Raw genomic sequence first — 20,946 nt, 5'->3', positions numbered from 1 at the left:
TGATTAGTGCTTTTGTGAACAAGAAACAATTGTGAAGTGGCTCTATCCCATCTTTCCCCGTTGCGATATAACCCTTTCGCGGTTGAAAACGACGTTAAACACCAAATAAAGAAAGAAATTCTAAGCGTGGGTGACAGACCATATATCTTGAAGCACAAAACCGCGAGGCGAGGGACAGATTAAGGGATAAACTTCATTTCCAATCCAGCATTGCTTTCCCGGGGCAATGATCCGTGTCTAGGCAGAAGAAACGTTGCTACGATTGAGTGGTCAGTGAAGGGTCAAAAACACAAATTGTTGTGTAGTGGTCAAAGCTTGTAGAGTCAACCTCTGGTCAGTCCTTCAAACTTCAATAGTGCCTGCAGCGAGCTGAGAGGTTAGGCAAAATGTGAAGTAGTTGAGTATCAAAAATGATGTTAGTGTTAGAATAGACAGACAGTGCGCGCTAAAAGTATTAACAATGAAAAGTGACGTTGAATCAACAAAAAACTACCTGTTTCAAGATAGTCAGTGTCATGAGTGACAGTGTGTTACAGTGCAAGTTAGTAGAAATAAAGAAAGAAAGATAGAACATCAAACGATCTCGATTTGTTCGGCTACAAACTGTAAAAGTAAGTTGTCTTCAGGAAGAAATTCGAACAGATGTCATCACTATAGTTCGTTCTGGATGTGTGCTTTAGCGACTGTTTGTCCCGAGCGGTCATTACTCCGTGACATACTTGACCCTAGCAACAGCAATCAGTAATGTCCGAGCGGGAGCGATAATGAAGCAGGGAAACAAAGGCCTGACTGTGTCCACACACACCACGCGATCAGACCATTATCGACCTGCTGCTGAATCAACACTCTGCGACGTCCATTACTTTCTGGACTTCCCCCCTGTGAAAGGTTTGTGGATGGTGATTTGAGGTAATAAGACTCGTTTCTTTTTTCCCATATAATGTTCATTACTTTATTGTCCCATCGCTGGGAGATTCAGAAGTAGACATAAAAGCAGACCTAATACAACTAAGAAAAGTGATGAGGTGGGTTGCGCAGTGAGGTACGTGACATACGTGAAGCTTGCGTATTTCGTAGCTCAGTGTCCTAAAATTGACTATATCCACGACCAGTCTGCTATGTAGTTATGTCACTTGAACTTGAATGTAAAGTAAACACAAGTAATCGAGAAGTGTGTTTTCTCTACTGCTGGTGTAACACGAGAAAATTACTCCCACGAGATTTTTACTCCGGAGTAAAAATTTCGTACGAAAATGTTACTCCCTTTACGAAAAAATGACTCCCCCATTACACGAGAAAATTACTCCCCACGACAGGTGAGTTACGAGTAAAAATGTTACTCCCCTGATAGCTGACGAATAAAAATCGAATAAATTACTTCACCCTAACACGAGCAATTTAACTTTCCATGCCAGGTGTACGAAGTTTTTACTCCCTTGTTCCCTGTTAGTATTGGTGGTCGAAGGGTTGGAGGGAGGGTAGCGCGACATTCTTTTGCGCGAGATCACATACTGGCATTATCCCTTCGCCCGCATCCCATTTTCGCGTACGAGGTTTTTACTGGAAGTAAAAAAAAATGGGGAGTAAAAATTTCGTGGAGGGAGTAATTTGTTCGTGCCTTGGGGAGTTCTTTTCTCGTACGAAAAATTTACTCGGAGTAAGAATTTCGTACGAAAATTTTACTCCGGAGTAAATTTTTCCTGGAGTAAAAATGTCGTGTTACACCGGTACATTTCGACAGATCATAGAGCGGTGGTGAAGACAAAACATGTAGTTCGCATATTTGTTCCCAAGAAAACCATGAAGTAAGCAATCTGGTGGAAAACTACCTAGCCAAACTCTCATGCTTCAGTGTCGGTATATCTGTACGTGATTTTATTACCAATTTAGTGACCCATATGGCTTTTTGACCAATCAGGACGGATTCTAGGTGACCCTCTAAATGTTATAACGTTCAGGCAGGGACCCGTTTTGTTTATCAAGCTAAAAATTAACAATACAAAGTAACAATTTAAATCAACAATATCAGCGTGATTTATTCTAAAGAATGACACTTCAAATGCTGTCAGATAATACTCTCTTTATCTAAAAATTGTTTTACCGAAAAGCGAGTTTGTCGGTGGGTGCTTTACGGAACAGCAAGGCACCGCCCATCCTCTGAGTGTGCAATGCCGACCCGCTCACTTGAAATCTAAATTATCTAAGTTGGAAAAATCAAGTGAAATCGCGTTACTCGCTTTAACGTCAAATGTATCTTTACTTCATTTCCCATCCGTCTGGAGTCAGTTCTAAATCTGTCGCTCTCTGTTCAACAAGAAAAAGCGAAGCAACCGAAACGCATGTTCAACATGGTTTATCTTGTGAGATTGTTGTGTGTCAAACGCATCTGATCTGTGAATATTCATCACGTCAGGTGTGTTACTCTGATTGGCTGACCCAGGTCACACAAATTCTTTGACTGACAGGCATAATCAGGTTGGAGCGCTCAAGTTCCCATTGCGGCTGTTCTGTCTAATTCGCGGAGTCGCTTCGAAATTTGTTTTGGTCGAATTAAAGGGTAATAAAACCGTTATTTCTAATATGCTGACTGTTAGCAAATCATAACAGTCATGTCTCACAAACGATATCAGCATTCGCCTTTGATATCTTTTTTTCTCGACATGCCTGTTATCATTTGCTAACAGTCAGCATAATATCATAAATAACTCATAATATCGGTATGACACAAGAAATCCAAAATAAAACTTGTTTGAGAATTCGTACCGGTACGGAGCTCTAAAGAAAAACAGCGGCGTTAACTGTAGACACACTTTGAACATACTCTTGTGGACGTCATTGGGTTTTTCTGTCATTTTGTCCCTAGTTGTTGCTTTACTAGAGAAGCCCCTTCTGACGTCATATTGCTCTCAATATTGTGCAGGTGGCATCGAAAAGACAACAACGATAATGTGTCCGCGCTTTTAGCCCGGCGTTGTGTTTGCTCTTGACGCAACTCTGTGTGTTCCCGATGTAACCAACTGGTGGAGGTGAGCATAATCCTCGACCTAGGAGTAGAGATAATATTGGAACTGGACCTCCAGTTTTGACACTGCGTTTGTTTTCAGGTTGACAGTCGAACCTGTCCCGGCGACCACCTCTCGATAACGACCACCTGTCCATTGTGACCACTCCAAATGATCTCAAACGATTTGTTCCTATACGAGTATATTTCACCTTTTCAAAAGTCAAAAGATAACGTTTTGTCCATACAATTAAACCGTGGATGGAAAAGTGTGTTTCAACTGGTCCTAAACAAGCAAACAACATTATGACAACAACCAAAAACATTAAACGACGACCACCTGTCTGTAAGGACTTCTTCGGGCTGGTTCCTTGGCTGGCCGTTACAGACAGGTTCGACTGTGCTACGAACAATCAGCGATCTTGGTCAACAAGGAAAAACCTAGCCGGACCACCACTGACAATGGCCTTTTAGCTTAATTGATTACCGCCTCCAATGTACCTGCACACACAATGCTCGTTAGGTGTGGATTTAAATGTTGCAGTGAAGTTTGCTGAAAACACACACACACACGCTAGGTGGCACTCCTCTGGTGCTCAGTTTAGAGGACCGTGGCAAATCCTGACAGTCTGAAGGCTGCGGATTCCATGCTTAGAAATAATAAGCAGCAAAGGTAGGTTACATTCTCTGTGCATTGCGGTTCTAATTTTTCTTTAAATGATTTAATAAAATGGAACAAGATTTTGTGCTGACGAAGACGATAAGTCGACAACAGTTCTTGTTTGTGTATTCGTGTTGCTGTTTTATGGTGAGTACATGTTTATTGTTATCTTGTTAAAATGATGTGTTGTTGCAGTATGCTCAGTTTCAGCTGTGTGTGTGTGTGTGTGTGTGTGTGTGTGTGTGTGTGTGTGTGTGTGTGTGTGTGTGTGTTTGTCTGTGTGTCTGTGTGTCTGTGTATGTGTGTGTCTGAGTGTGTGTGTGTGTGTGGGGGGGGGGGCGGGTCTGTCTGTTTGGTTTCAGATGATAGAAAGTTTTAAATCCTCAGTTCCCAACTGAATGTACGTTTGTGTTCGCATTGCCCTTGTATACGTTAGAAATGTCTTGAAGAGAACCATATATCATTCCCCAATACAATTTCGTTTCGCAGTAATTGGGATAATTGCAGTTGTCTCAACATATAGGCAATGATCCCTTCTGTAATAATGTTATTCTGTCTTCAAAGTAAGCTAACCCCACACAAGCTAAAACAATGGGCGGAAACACCCGAGTGCTGTAAGCTCTGGACTTAATAACATTGACATTGCCTCCCGCGCAGATTAGAACCCAAGTTTTCTTAGACAGGTATTTTGAGCTTAACATTTTTCTAAGCGGGTATTGCTCACCCGATTCTCAGTCATCCATATAACTTTGAGTGTAAACAGTAAATGCTCTTTCCTTGCTCCCCCATCCGACATATCCCCCCGAAAAAAATCTATCACTGTAATTTGAGTGCTATTCCTTAAAGGTACTGGATTGCCGAAAGTCGACTATCGCTAGTTATTCGTACATTCTGCGTGAAGTATACGCACCTCACGGATTGCACACTGGTGAAACTCAGTCAACATTATATGGCACTAGCGGTTGCCTTTGTGGTGCAGATACTATTAGATTATTTTATTTCTTAGAATTGAGTGTTGAATAATTTAAGCAAAGAAGGTGGCTGATACCCGATTTTAGCTGTGTGAGCGTATACCTAGCTATACGGATTTAAATTTTCAATAGATGTGTGATAAGAGAAAATGTGAAGAATTGTAAAATCCAAGCATAGATCCATTATACTGGATCAGAATAGTTCTATAGGAACAATAATGTCCCTTTGATAATTTGTCCTGACGTCTGTGCGCTGTTCTCAAAGTCTAGTGCTCACCACCTCCATTTGTGACCCTCCACCACAGAATGAGTCGCATGTCACCTCGCGCGGTTCTGCGCTAGGCTTAATATAAGTCCGGGGGGTGTATGGTAACAGTGTGAGGGTCACCTTAGTCACAGGCTTATAACTCAAACAGTGTTCGCTCTTTTCTAAAACGGTTTTCACCACTGGATAGAGCATACAAAACTCTTTAGGAAAATGTAAATATATGAAAATCATGCAAAGGTGACATGCGACTCATTTCGTGGTGGAGGGTCACATTTGATTAATTTGATTAATGATCACACGGTGTTGGAGCATCTGCTTGTGTAACCATAGGCTTAATTGTGGAAATGCTGAATTTCATTCAGTCAACAATGTAGGTTATATTTGTGACCCTCCACCACGAAATGAGTCGCATGTCACCTCGCGCGGTTCTGCGCTAGGCTTAATATAAGTCCGGGGAGTGTCTGGTAACAGTGTGAGGGTCACCTTAGTCACATGCTTATAACTCAAACAGTGTTCGCTCTTTTCTAAAACGGGTTTCACCACTGGATAGAGCATACACAACTCTTTTAGGAAAATGTAAAAATATGAAACTCATGCAAAGGTGACATGTGACTCATTCCGTGGTGGAGGCTCACATTTGTTTAGACTGTTGTTCCGTCTGTATTTTTGTTTGTTTGTTTGCTTAACGCCCAGCCGACCACGAAGGGCCATATCAGGGCGGTGCTGCTTGGTCATAACGTGCGCCACACACAAGACAGAAGTCGCAGCACAGGCTTCATGTCTCACCCAGTCACATTATTCTGACACCGGACCAACCAGTCCCAGCACTAACCCCATAATGCCAGACGCCAGGCGGAGCAGCCACTAGATTGCCAATTTTAAAGTCTTAGGTATGACCCGGCCGGGGTTCGAACCCACGACCTCCCGATCACGGGGCGGACGCCTTACCACTAGGCCAACCGTGCCGGTGTTCCGTCTGTATGTCTGTCTTTCTTTTGATGAGGGTAAATAAGTCATTATACTAAGACTTATGTGACTGTCCCCTGGCATACTACATTTCAATCATTTGCTTGTACATTGCCCAACTACTGGTAAACTTTCCATAATCCGTATTCACGTTGGCGATATATTTATCAGTTTTATACTTCTTCTTCAAATAAACATCTGTCTTTCTGCATGTCTGTCTGCTAATCTCGCTATGGATGTGTCTAAGCAAACGTTTCTACATAGTTTTAATGGCAGGCCGCACTCAATTCAGCTCCGTTAAACTATGGGCGTGTTAACAGATTAACAACTAATCATTTCTTTTGAGATGCCATGCTATCCAAGTGACACCATTGTTCTCTATACAGTCTTCCAACTTGTCTTTCAAGCTTACATTTCACACCCATGCAGACAGAATTACCACGCTATTGTCGCTCTGTTCCTAGATTTGATTACAATCGTCGAGGTATGGGGTAGGATTATCATTACAGCGTCACGCTAGTGTTGACGTACCAATATGCGCGTGTACACTCAACAAAAGTTGTTTTTCTTATATCCCCAAATGCGACTAGCGCAGAGACCTACTTGAAAAGCTAAGAGTGGTGGTATGGTGAAGTACATAAAGCAAAAATTATGTTTCTTGTTCTTTTCCCAATACACTTAACGCGATGCCATTTATGCAACAACTTACTTTACTCGTCTCGAAGAAGTTGAATGAGCTAGTACTTTTCTTGTTTTCTCCCTTGTCAATTCTATAACTACTACCAGACTACTGTTTGTCATCTCGTAGTATTCAAGTTGAATGGGCATTTAGCAGAAACTCAGAGAAAGATTAATGTTGGTCGCAGGAGTGATTTATTTCACATTTGTTTTATTCCATTGTTTTGTTTTGTTGTTACATTTAGTCAAGTTTTGACTAAATGTTTTAACATAGACCAGGAATCGAGACGAGGGTGGTGTAGTGGTGTCCGTACTGCTGGGTGTATGTGTAGAGCGATTCAGAGTATACCACTAGACCGATCTTCATGAAACTTTACATACACATTCTTCCAGATGATACCACAGACGTTTTCTTCATTTTGTTCGAGAAATGTCTTTGATGACGTCGTATTCAGTTTTTAGTAAAATGTCAGGCCGCACTACCACGACCATAGATTTCAACCAAATTGGTTCACATTTTGGTCAAGCAATCTCTGATTTTGCCAATCGGACTATGGTATTGCATTTTTAGCTTGAAAGCTTAAATATTAATTAAACAGTTTTCTCATTAAAGTTGTCATTAAAATCGAATTTTAATCAACAGATTTAAAATTGATTGCATTGTATTCCGTGTCTTCTCCTGAATCCACACATGCATAGATATGCCATGTTTGCTTTAAAAATGTGCTCAGAATGACAGAATATCGGTGTATGCAAATAAGGTGTTCCGTTCGCTTCCTTCGCCAAGACAAGCGCAATCCGTCTCGGTGTTCGGGTATGGCCTAGCCAAGCCTTACTACTTGTAGTCTTGGTGATGATTGGTTTTCAGTATAGATGTTTTAGTTTCAGGCCCACAGATTGATTGACTAAATGTGTTGATATTGTTTCACACGACTTGTTGTTACCTTACCCTGGCCATGTAATCAGTTTCCGTGTGTCGTTGTGTTTGGCAAAATTATAGTGTTCACGTTTACGCATTCAATTCTGGATATACTGACAGACGAGTCGTACATTTGAAGGCAGAAAGAGACAATCGTTTCTGAATGCTCCTGGGAGCGTGCCGTTGTTGTCGGGTTATCAGATGTTGCCGTTTAAGTCTGCCCCACCCGTGTAACTAATCTCATTGGGCTTCTGTAACTATCCAAACATTCACAGTAAATCGATTTCAGGCTCACTCTTCTCTCTGTCTCCCTGTGTGAGTGTCGTTTGTTCTCTGTGTCTGTGTGTCTGTCTGTATGTCTCTGTCTGTCTGTGTCGCTGATTTTTTCTATGTGTGTGTGTGTGTGTGTGTGTGTGTGTGTGTGCGTGTGCGTACGTGTGTGTTTGTGTGTGTGTGTTTCGTGTGTGTGTGTGTGTGTGTGTGTGTGTGTGGAACTAATCACACTGGACTTCTGTAACTTTCCAAACATTCACAGTAAATCGATTTCAGGTTTACTCTTCTCTCTGTCTCCCTGTGTGAATGTCGCTTGATCTCTGTGTTTGTGTGTCTGTCTGTCTGTATGTCTCTGTGTGTCTGTGTCGCTGATTTGTTCTATATGTGTGTTTGTGTGTGTGTGTGTGTTTGTGTGTGTGTGTGTGTGTGTGTGTGTGTGTGTGTGTGTGTGTGTTTGTGTGTGTGTTTGTGTGTGTGTGTGTGTGTGTGTCTCTCTCTCTCTCTCACACACTCTCTGTATCTGTCTCTGTCTGTCTCTGTATCTCCGTCTCTCTCTCTCTCACTCTCTCTCTCTCGCGCGCGCGCTGTGCACGGTGATAGCGTGTGTGTCTTTTACCCTTCTCTGTCTGTCTGTCTGTGTGGATGTAGGTTTTTGTGTCCATGAGTGTACAACTCAACACTCGTAAATAATGGTCCATGCAGTAAGTACACAGGACTTGATGCAAAGTCAACATTTGGTTAGCTTACAGTGTATGCACTGCGTAAGTACAATGGTTTTACAGATCGTTGAATTACGTCTGCAATGTCACACACATACATTTGTTTTTAATTCCTGTGCAGAAAAGAGCCACAACGAAGCTTCTAAATGGAACCACGCACACGGCCTCACAACGATTGTTTGATGATCAATATCTCATTGACTACACATTATCAGCAAAACATGCTTATGTGCGTGTGTGTGTGTGTGTGAGTTGAACAAAACACAAGGGCAACAACTGAACCATTACTGCGTACTCCTCTGATCGGTTATCGTTCTTGAACTATAGAGCGACAAACTGGGACAGGACACGGACATGTTCTTGGATCGTGTATTGCTCATATACATAGGAGTGTAATGATCTGTGACGAATGCTTCAGTGAGACTATTGCTTTTTCATGCTCGGCGTCGCAACTGGAACTGGATTTCCCCATTGTGATTCTGTGTTTAGGTTTGTGAATGTCTGCTCAACTGTTCGAGACGTCTGCCAAATCGATCTGACTCGAGTCAATGATTGGAAGTCTTATTGTCTGCGGTAGCGTGCCACTCGTCCTATTCGAGCCCAAACCCCCACCCCCCAATCCATTCTCACCCCATCCTCCAACCTATTTCGAAAACAAAAAGCCAAGAACAAACAGAATAAGATCGACGCTGAATCAGTCTCGTATGAACCCCTTTGTTATTGAGACAAAAATTAACAATAAACAAACAAACAAACAATCTCAAAATCGCAAATGTATATATAAGTTCTGTTGCCTAGTTTGCTTGACACTTCTTCTTTGTTCCCCTTGTTAAGTGACATCACCTTCTTCAGAAATACTCATATTTCTTGTACTTCGTGAAAACACGTTCTTCAGTGAATTGTTCCAGTCCCAAAAGCACCAATTACCTACGTCAAGCACTCCCTACGCCCAGCACTCCCTACCCCAAGCACTCCCTACGCCAAGCACTCCCTACGCCAAGCAGCTCCCACCAAACAACTAGCGCCTTCACCCCTTGTTTTTACCCTTCCCCCGTCTCCACCCCTTCACCATGATAGACGTTCCCACCAAAAGGCGACGCCGCAAAGCACTGCACGGAAATCTCTTGGCAAAAGACGACACGAGGGTCCTCAAAACCGAGACCACGTCTCCCACAGACAATGAGGTATCGGCCAACAACAAGGACAGTATCGCCGGTAGCTCTACAGACGAGACGGCCAGTATCGGTCGAGTGCCCGGAGAGAATGTTAAGCTTGACCATGAGAAGGTGGACATTCGGCCAACGAAAAATATCAAGATGAAACAACACCTGTGCGTGAAGCACGCGCTGCCCAAAACGAGGCTGACCAACGCCATATTGTACGAGAACGTCAGTCAAGGGAGACACCTCGAGATGAAGCTGGCTGGTGAGTTGTCTTTTCTTGCCTGTCTCACAGGTATTATACTACTTGCTTTTTATATTTAGTCAAGTTTTGACTAAATATTTTAACATCGAGGGGGAATCGAAACGAGGGTCGTGGTGTATGTGCGTATGTGTGTGCGTGCGTGCGTGCGTGTGTGTGTGTGTGTGTGTGTAGAGCGATTCAGACTAAACTACTGGACCGATCTTTATGAAATTTGACATGAGAGTTCCTGGGTATGAAATCCCCGAACGTTTTTTTCATTTTTTTGATAAATGTCTCTGATGACGTCATATCCGGCTTTTCGTGAAAGTTGAGGCGGCACTGTCACGCCCTCATTTTTCAACCAAATTGGTTGAAATTTTGGTCAAGTAATCTTCGACGAAGCCCGGGGTTCGGTATTGCATTTCAGCTTGGTGGCTTAAAAATTAATTAATGACTTTGGTCATTAAAAGTCGGAAAATTGTAAAAAAAAATAAAAATTTATAAAACGATCCAAATTTACGTTTATCGTATTTTCCATCATTTGCTGATTCCAAAAACATATAAATATGTTATATTCGGATTAAAAACAAGCTCTGAAAATTAAATATATAAAAATTATTATCAAAATTAAATTGTCCAAATCAATTTAAAAACACTTTCATCTTATTCCTTGTCGGTTCCTGATTCCAAAAACATATAGATATGATATGTTTGGATTAAAAACACGCTCAGAAAGTTAAAACAAAGAGAGGTACAGAAAAGCGTGCTATCCTTCTTAGCGCAACTACTACCCCGCTCTTCTTGTCAATTTCACTGCCTTTGCCATGAGCGGTGGACTGACGATGCTACGAGTATACGGTCTTGCTGAAAAAATGGCATTGCGTTCAGTTTCATTCTGTGAGTTCGACAGCTACTTGACTAAATATTGTATTTTCGCCTTACGCGACTTGTTTATATTTAGTCAAGTTTTGACTAAATATTTTAACATCGAGGGGGAATCGAAACGAGGGTCGTGGTGTATGTGCGTGTGTGTGTGCGTGTGTGTGTCTGTGTGTGTGTGTGTGTGTAGAGCGATTCAGACTAAACTACTGGACCGATCTTTATGAAATTTGACATGAGAGTTCCTGGGTATGAAATCCCCGAACGTTTTTTTCATTTTTTTGATAAATGTCTTTGATGACGTCATATCCGGCTTTTCGTGAAAGTTGAGGCGGCACTGTCACGCCCTCATTTTTCAACCAAATTGGTTGAAATTTTGGTCAAGTAATCTCCGACGAAGCCCGGGGTTTGGTATTGCATTTCAGCTTGGTGGCTTAAAAATTAATTAATGACTTTGGTCATTAAAAATCTGAAAATTGTAAAAAAAAATAAAAATTTATAAAACGATCCAAATTTACGTTTATCTTATTCTCCATCATTTGCTGATTCCAAAAACATATAAATATGTTATATTCGGATTAAAAACAAGCTCTGAAAATTAAATATATAAAAATTATTATCAAAATTTTTTTTTCGAAATCAATTTAAAAACACTTTCATCTTATTCCTTGTCGGTTCCTGATTCCAAAAATATATAGATACTAGTGGTACCCGTGCTACGCACTTTGTGTGCTGCGCATGCGATGTCATTTTGTTGGTTATGTGCTTGTGAAAATGTTGTTTGCACCCCTCCCCCCCCCCCCCCCCCCCGCACATTATCCCGCATATAATGAATTATATTCTCTTGGTGAAAAATAAAATGTTAACCCTTACACCGGTGCAATTCTGTAACACATGTTACATAGCCACTGGTGAATTAACAGAGAGAAAAATAACAAAAAACAGTCATATAGGTTTTCGCATCAATGGGAGGTAATCGGAACTGACCAAAAAGACTGCGCGACCGCACGCGACTATACAAACAAACAAAATAAAATACAGCAGGTATGACGTTTGCATGAATCCATGATTACGTCTACATGAACAACAGTGATAAAAGTGCGCATCTCTTCCCAGCCGTGCAGCGCTTTGAAAGTTGGAAGCATTAAAATTTAAACGGGTAAAAAGCCATCGTGAAGATACGAAAAAAAGTATGACGTCTAAAATACTTAATGATTCAAACGCATAGTATAACATATGTAATTGACAACATTGACAACAGAAAATATATACATGGTTCACACACACAATCGAGTGCACACATCCATCCATGCTTATTTAAAGTCATGTACACACACACACACACATACATGGCATCAAGCAACACACAATTAAATGACACATATGGAATATGGAAAACGTATAATGGACATGACCATGGCAAGTAATTTACACCGTTACCTACTATAAAATTGATGATATATATATACCACTCACTTGCTATTCGCCTAAAAGCTTGCGGTGTGCTGTGACACATATAAGAAACCAGAAGAAAAAAGGACTTTACTTTGGCGAAAAGAGCATATGCTGCTTATTTTTGTACATAACTGCTATAACTGTATTTTTTCCGAACACTTACATGTAAAAAACATAGAGATATATCTTACCATTTCACTAAGACAGCCAAAATAACGGTCAAATTAAGGGGAGATCATGATGACGTACATGTCTATGGTTGCACCGGGGGAAAATATTTAGTCGCTGGAACCTATAAGGTATAACACATGTTACATAGCCACTGGTGAATTAACAGAGAGAAAAATAACAAAAAACAGTCATATAGGTTTTCGCATCAATGGGAGGTAATCGGAACTGACCAAAAAGACTGCGCGACCGCACGCGACTATACAAACAAACAAAATAAAATACAGCAGGTATGACGTTTGCATGAATCCATGATTACGTCTACATGAACAACAGTGATAAAAGTGCGCATCTCTTCCCAGCCGTGCAGCGCTTTGAAAGTTGGAAGCATTAAAATGTAAACGGGTAAAAAGCCATCGTGAAGATACGAAAAAAAGTATGACGTCTAAAATACTTAATGATTCAAACGCATAGTATAACATATGTAATTGACAACATTGACAACAGAAAATATATACATGGTTCACACACACAATCGAGTGCACACATCCATCCATGCTTATTTAAAGTCATGTACACACACACACACACATACATACATACATGGCATCAAGCAACACACAATTAAATGACACATATGGAATATGGAAAACGTATAATGGACATGAACATGGCAAGTAATTTACACCGTTACCTACTATAAAATTGATGATATATATATACCACTCACTTGCTATTCGCCTAAAAGCTTGCGGTGTGCTGTGACACATATAAGAAACCAGAAGAAAAAAGGACTTTACTTTGGCGAAAAGAGCATATGCTGCTTATTTTTGTACATAACTGCTATAACTGTATTTTTTCCGAACACTTACATGTAAAAAACATAGAGATATATCTTACCATTTCACTAAGACAGCCAAAATAACGGTCAAATTAAGGGGAGATCATGATGACGTACATGTCTATGGTTGCACCGGGGAAAAATATTTAGTCGCTGGAACCTATAAGGTATAACACATGTTACATAGCCACTGGTGAATTAACAGAGAGAAAAATAACAAAAAACAGTCATATAGGTTTTCGCATCAATGGGAGGTAATCGGAACTGACCAAAAAGACTGCGCGACCGCACGCGACTATACAAACAAACAAAATAAAATACAGCAGGTATGACGTTTGCATGAATCCATGATTACGTCTACATGAACAACAGTGATAAAAGTGCGCATCTCTTCCCAGCCGTGCAGCGCTTTGAAAGTTGGAAGCATTAAAATTTAAACGGGTAAAAAGCCATCGTGAAGATACGAAAAAAAGTATGACGTCTAAAATACTTAATGATTCAAACGCATAGTATAACGTAATTGACAACATTGACATTGACAACAGAAAATATATACATGGTTCACACACACACAATCGAGTGCACACATCCATCCATGCTTATTTAAAGTCATGTACACATACATACATACATGGCATCAAGCAACATCAAGCAACACACATATGGAAAACGTATAATGGACATGAACATGGCAAGTAATGTACACCGTTACCTACTATAAAATTGATGATATATATATACCACTCACTTGCTATTCGCCTAAAAGCTTGCGGTGTGCTGTGACACATATAAGAAACCAGAAGAAAAAAGGACTTTACTTTGGCGAAAAGAGCATATGCTGCTTATTTTTGTACATAACTGCTATAACTGTATTTTTTCCGAACACTTACATGTAAAAAACATAGAGATATATCTTACCATTTCACTAAGACAGCCAAAATAACGGTCAAATTAAGGGGAGATCATGATGACGTACATGTCTATGGTTGCACCGGGGGAAAATATTTAGTCGCTGGAACCTATAAGGTTATACGGCGACTTATCAGGTGATAATGTTTCGAACTATTTAGTAAACAAATCTATGGAATATTTTGGAGTTCCATTAACAGATAAACAGATCTATCTATCTTCTTATTATTTTAGGTTCGTCTGGGGTAGAGAAATAAAACACACAGCTAGGTTCGTCTGAGGTGCGGTCGCGTGTTTAGTCGAACCGAAAGTTGAAGAAGAACCAATCACAGATCTCTTTCGCCGCGATGTCAAAGTTCAGGTCAAAGTTCACTTTTGTCTGCTCAAATTTGCGAGACAAACCTCTTCAAACTTTGTTCGTGGACAAAATTGGAAGTCGGGACCTAGCGGAATCGATTTCCTGGGTCACGTTGGCATAGCAACCGAAGGAGAAGGCACAAATCCGCGCGGTTTGGTCACAGGAATCGAAAAACCACCGAAAATCCTACCAGTATTATATAGTAGATGATATGTTTGGATTAAAAACACGCTCAGAAAGTTAAAACGAAGAGAGGTACAGAAAAGCGTGCTATCCTTCTCAGCGCAACGAATACCCCGCTCTTCTTGTCAATTCCACGTGCACTGCCTTTGCCACGGGCGGTGGAGTGACGATGCTACGAGTATACGGTCTTGCTGCGTTGCGTTGCGTTCAGTTTCATTCTGTGAGTTCGACAGCTACTTGACTAAATATTGTATTTTCGCCTTACGCGACTTGTTTATGTTTTTTTGTGTTTTGCTTTGAATAGTTTTGTTACATTGTTGTTTCCACGTTTCCAAACGGATATATTGTTCCTTTTGGTTTGTCTGTGTGAAACAGGCCAGTGGTGAAAAAACACGCTAATGCAGATATATTTTAAAGACAGACAGACTATGGGAATAGTTCTTCTAAATAGAGTAAGTAGTAACAAGGCCACCTTTTGCAAACTGAAATAGTTTTGTGCAGAGCGAGCTCAAGACCAAACGCAGCAGTCTTTTTCAAATGAATAGTAGGTGACTGTGTCAGGTCTTGAGAATGACAAGCATCATTCCTCGTACAACCTAGACGTTAACTCACACACACATACACAGACATAGACAGAGACATAGACTCAGACACACATACACACACAGACACAGACACACAGACACACACACACACACACACACACACCATCCTACCGCCCCCCCCCCAGACACACACACACACACTATAGAATGTCTACCTTCGTTCAGGCCTACAACACAGCAAGCACCGTTCATCCTTCACCATGGATCTCAACAAACGCGCCTTCATGGCGCAACAGGACCGGAAGCACCACAAGTGGAAGAGGGACGACGAGGTTCGAATCTCAGCCATGAACCTCCCCAGCTTATCTCCCGTGGGCGACAAGCTGGGTTCGAACCCCGACGGCCGAGCAACAGGGATGCGTAGCGTGCTGAACAGAAAACCTAGCTTGAAGACGATCTACCACATGTCTGGAACTGACGGTAGAGCGGAGAGTGCCGAACCTGGGCGAAAACCGCTACTGCCTATGATGAAGGTAAGGAGTGTTGCAGAGAAAGACATTCAAACTTTGCACACACACACAATTATTGCAACACAATTCGTACCCAATGTAAAACATTAATTTCCATGTAATTGCATTCAAACTGTGCATGCCGTTTAAGGCACTTAACGTGTCTATCTTGCACACGTTTTGGATCAAAGATTTCTGTTATTGAGGTCACGTAAGCGCCGCTCAAGTAATAAGGGTACCCCCCAAATCGACCTAACAAAAACGTTAGGTACCAAATAAAAAATCGACGAAAATTCAAGATAGGCATAGCTTACTCTAACAAATTATGTCGTGTCGGAGAGCAAGAGTAAACTATGCTGACTGTTAGCAAATTACTTCAGACATGTCGAGAAAATGGATATATACATGAGCCGGCAGGCGGTTGGGCAAATCAGTCATCATGGTGCACTAACATCGCACATTCCAACCTGCCCTTTAGACCACCCCTTGAAAGCGATCACCTGCCTACAACGACCAATTCAAAGGATCCCAGACGAATATTAGTCTTCTATATCACCCACCTTTACCTTTACTCGTAAAGCGACCACCTATCTATACCATGAGCACTTTTAGTTGGTCCCTTGGGTGTTCGTTATAAAGAAAGGTTCGACTGTGACCAACGTTACCTCCGAATAACGAGTCTCTGCATGTTTTGACAGATACGGCGGGAGCGGACCGAGATCGTGAGCCACCACGACAAGGTGTTCGTGACCAAGCTGCCGGCGGTGGTAGAGGTGGACGCCGACAAGCTGCACGAGCACAACACGTACCGCGGCAAGGACCTGATGGACAGGGGCATGCCGTCACGCGACGAACGGTTCCGCAGACTCCACACCACGCTGTCCCCAGCCATCCTCAAGGGCGACGACGAGTATCCCGCGGGGAACCTCACCGCTCGGAGCAGGCTGTCCAAGTACCTCAACCCCTCGCCGGCCGCCTCGGAGCCCTTGCCCTTCAGGCTGGAGTCCCGGGTCATGGTGGCCTCCAGGGGCAAGCCTAACGCCACTGACCTTGACCTCGGCGTCTCCAGCGCCCCGGGACGACAGCGGACTCACGACATCGACTTCATCGCGGAGCGCAAGACGCGGGGCAAGGACATCATCGAACTCTTCAAGTCCACGGACCTGAAGTCTCTGGCCAGGAGCCTCACCACGGACGCTGCGGGTATGGGGATGGGAAGAGGAGGGTTAGGACCGACTAAAGACCAGGAAACGGACAGGTCCATGACGTCATCGATGACGACGAAGCCTCGTCCGCGCAAAGTGTTCGTGCCGGTGGTGGATGTTTTCGACAAGGTTAAAACAGGTAGCTGATTCATTAATAAACTGGAAACGGACAGGTCCATGACGTCATCGATGACCAAATACTAATGAGGGGAGATTTCACAGTTTCTACCATAGGTGTGACGCTTATCGGCGTAACCCACAAATGAAAACGAACAGATAAAGCTTGAGAGTTCAGAAAAAGAGACAGAGAGACAGACGGACACAGAGACAGACAGACTCAGAGAGAGAATGATAGAGAGAGAGAGAGAGAGAGAGAGAGAGAGAGAGAGAGAGAGAGAGAGAGAGAGAGAGAGAGAGAGAGAGAGAGAGAGAGGGACAGACAGACAGACAGACAGACAGACAGACATAGACATACAGAGACAGAGACTTCGAGCAAACTGAAGAACGCATTCAACAACAGAAACACATGTTGCCTTTTATTTGCCTTGTTGTTCCCACAGTAAAAGCAATGGGACATGCCCGGAGGTGTGTTTTGGATCAGGATAGTGACTTACTCTCCATGGGAAGTAGACGTATTGTGAAGGTTGTCCTTACTTGACCGAAAACCATTGCCTGAGCTTCGTGCAGCGAGCTTCGTGAAGTAGACTTCGTGCAGTCGACGTCGCCCATTTGAAGAAGCGGTAGAAAGTGCCAGAGTAGAGACAGGTGCTGTGTACACAGCTGCATCACTGGCATGTCAGCTTGTGTTCGAGACACTTGTACAGTAGACACGCGACACAGTGACGACACCTTATGTGTGGACATATAGAATACTACATGGCTTGCTGTGTCGTACCAGATTTACACGAGTTGGTTTTTTTAAATATTGAACTGCGAGCGAAAGCGAGCTGTTCACTATTTGAAAAAGCGACGAGTGTAAATCTGGTACGACACAGCAAGCCATGTAGTATTCTTTTTATCCTACATACTGTACTTACGGACGTGTATTTTACTGAAAATGTCCTCCAGTCGAGGCAGCAAAGGCCAAAAAACAAAAGTTGTATGTTTCTGGTCACCCGACCCTACCTAGTTTTTTCCCGCCGACCCTAGACTTTTTAATTGCATTTGTAAAAAAATGAGAGAAAAAAAAGCGTCAAAACGAAAGTAACAGACGGCAGACGACACAAGGGGGATAACCCCGCATCCCTTTTGTCTCATTTGTTTTGTAATGTGTTGTCTTTCTCTTTGTATAGTAAGTCCAGTCTTATGTATGTATTCCCAAACGGATTTTTGTTTTGATGTACAATTTTCATTCAATTTTCTTTTCATGTTTGCAAGCTTTTCATTTAAACTGTACAATAGCCGCCATTTATAGTATATGTAATTTTCTAGAAATAGTGAACACCACTATAAGCATTATGCTTGTTGTTGTTTACTCAACATGCGTTTTTTTGTAAATAATGCACAAACGTTAAATAAAACAGTTTAAACCAGTCTCTTTGCGTCACTGTATAGTTATTTTCTACCCTGACCACACAAAAAAAACCAAAAAAAAATCCCTACCTACCTACCCTACTTTTTGTAGCCATGTTACCAGAAACATAGAACTTTTTTTTGTGCCTAAATTGAAGACGCTTGTTTTGGAACCTCGATATCTTCTAAAGCCTCGTGCAATCTATTACGTCAAAGTAAAGAAACGTCACTCTGAAAGTGTTGCGTGACGTGTTAGTTCTAAACATTTATCGAGGGTAATTAGCGAGCGCAATTTTTTTTCTTTCTATAATGACGTTTGTCTCGGTGACTTTGGCATCATAAGCAGTGGAAAAACAGGTCCCTGCCAGACTTGCTTGACATGACCTCATTTACATGATATACACACGTGTGATTTGAACGATCATTATCTCACGGGTGTCTCTCTGTCTGGTAAGTCAATTTTGCAGCAAAAGTACACGAGATGCGTGTTCCATTGACGCAGTGAAAAGTGACAGATAACAAACGACAACTTATGTGCCTTCAATCAGGTTTGGACATTCGAATTTCGGCATGTGGAAATATCAGATCATCAATGCCATCGGCAAGTATGCTGACTGGAACACAACTTAACACTTGATGCTGCTGAAATGAGCACACACATTTCTGCCTCAAAGCTGTAAAGTCGATGGACAAAGGCAGGCTTTTGAATTGTTCTGGTCAAAGCCCGTCTGGTGGTACATGGTATGTGTTTTCTTCTAAATTCTGCTTAAAAAGTGTCATCTGACTCCCGCGGGCATGATATGATCCTGACATAGACTCAATCGTCGTGTCAGCATAAAGTTGGCATCACGTGCTGCGTACTGTGTTGACAATGTTGACATGTCTGTTTTAACAGTGTGTGTGTGTGTGTGTGTGTGTGTGTGTGTGTGTGTGTGTGTGTGTGTGTGTGTGTGTGTGTGTGTGTGTGTGTGTGTGTGATTCAAAATTGCAGGTTTGAATAAAGAAAAACCCAGTATATGAAGACACGTATCATTTCATTTAGAGTATAATCTGCGTGAGTATGTGTCTGGGTTGTCAGTTTACTTGCCTGTCTGATGGTCAGCTCTCTCTCTCTCTCTCTCTCTCTCTCTCTCTCTCTCTCTCTCTCTCTCTCTCTCTCTCTCTCTCTCTCTAATGATGTACAAAGTATATCATGGCGAAGTGCCCAACTATATTCAGGACCTATTTCACAGAGTCACCGAAAGGTACGGGTCTATCAATTTTCTACCACCAATACCCAGGATTGATCTGTTCAAAACTAGTCAAGCCTTCTCTGGCTCTATGGTGTGGAACTCCATTCCGTCTGTAATAAGATCATTAACCTCACTAAAGAGTTTTAAACAAGCTCTGCATAATTATTATATGTCTACCTAGATGGCTGTTGTTTTGTTCTCGTCTTTGTTTGCAAGGACAGATTGTAAGACTAGGCAATGCCTAAAATCTCCATCCTTCTGTAATAAAGTTTAATCAATCAATCAATCAATCAAGTAGCTGTCAACAATTGGCAAAGCTTTATGAATTACAAAAATATGTTCTTTATTACATGTATTATGTGGAATTTATGTTGCGATTTTCCATCATCATCATCAACATCATCATCGTCATTATCATCATCAATCATCATCATCATTGTGGACTGGGTGGCCGAGTGGTAACGCACTTGCGCTCGGAAGCGAGAGGTTGCGAGTTCGACCCTGGGTCAGGGCGTTAGCAATTATCTCCCCCCTTTCCTAACCTAGGTGGTGGGTTCAAGTGCTAGTCTTTCGGATGAGACGAAAATCCGAGGTCCCTTCGTGTACACTACATTGGGGTGTGCACGTTAAAGATCCCACGATTGACAAAAGGGTCTTTCCTGGCAAAATTGTATAGGCATAGATAAAAAATGTCCACCAAATTACCCGTGTGACTTGGAATAATAGGCCGTGAAAAGTAGGATATGCGCCGAAATGGCTGCGATCTGCTGGCCGATGTGAATGCGTGATGTATTGTGTAAAAAAAATTCCATCTCACACGGCATAAATAAATCGCATAAAAAAAAATAAAAAAAAATCCCTGCGCTTAGAACTGTACCCACGGAATACGCGCGATATAAGCCTCATATGAATTGATTGATTGAGTTTCATCCCGTGAGTTCGACAGCTTGACTAAATGTAGTAATTTTGCCTTGCGCGACTTGTTTTGTTGTTTGTGTTTATTTGCTTGTTTGCTTACTTGTCGATTGTTTGCTGGGTCGTTCGTTTAATTTGTTTATTTGTCATGTTGCTTTACTTGTTTATCATTTATTAGACATTTGTATTAGAAGTAAGGACCGGTTGTAAGAAAAGGTGTCGCCTTAAACCTCTATCCTTGAAAAAATAAAGTTCCATCTCTCTCTCTCTCTCTCTCTCTCTCTCTCTTTCTCTCTCTCTCTCTCTCTCTCTCTCTCTCTCTCTCTCTCTCTCGCTCTCTCTCTCTCTCTCTCTCTCTCTCTCTCTCTCTCTCTC

General features: G+C 41.9%; 1 protein-coding gene and 1 long non-coding RNA gene across 2 annotated transcripts in view; one reads left to right on the top strand and one right to left on the bottom strand.

The window, feature by feature from the left end:
• Window positions 1–20,946, bottom strand: part of LOC138960075 (uncharacterized) — a 261,944-nt gene that overhangs the window by 231,166 nt on the left and 9,832 nt on the right. The window lies entirely within an intron of this gene.
• Window positions 8,584–19,385, top strand: LOC138960061 (uncharacterized). Its single transcript, XM_070331783.1, has 3 exons — window positions 8,584–9,881; window positions 15,424–15,731; window positions 16,406–19,385. The coding sequence occupies exons 1-3, from the start codon at window positions 9,527–9,529 to the stop codon at window positions 17,057–17,059; spliced, it is 1,317 nt and encodes a 438-aa protein (XP_070187884.1). The 5' UTR covers window positions 8,584–9,526; the 3' UTR covers window positions 17,060–19,385.

The sequence above is a fragment of the Littorina saxatilis genome, linkage group LG2, assembly GCF_037325665.1.
Source record: "Littorina saxatilis isolate snail1 linkage group LG2, US_GU_Lsax_2.0, whole genome shotgun sequence".
NCBI classification, from domain to species: Eukaryota; Metazoa; Mollusca; class Gastropoda; order Littorinimorpha; family Littorinidae; genus Littorina; species Littorina saxatilis.
This window is presented reverse-complemented; position numbering and strand designations above follow the sequence as displayed.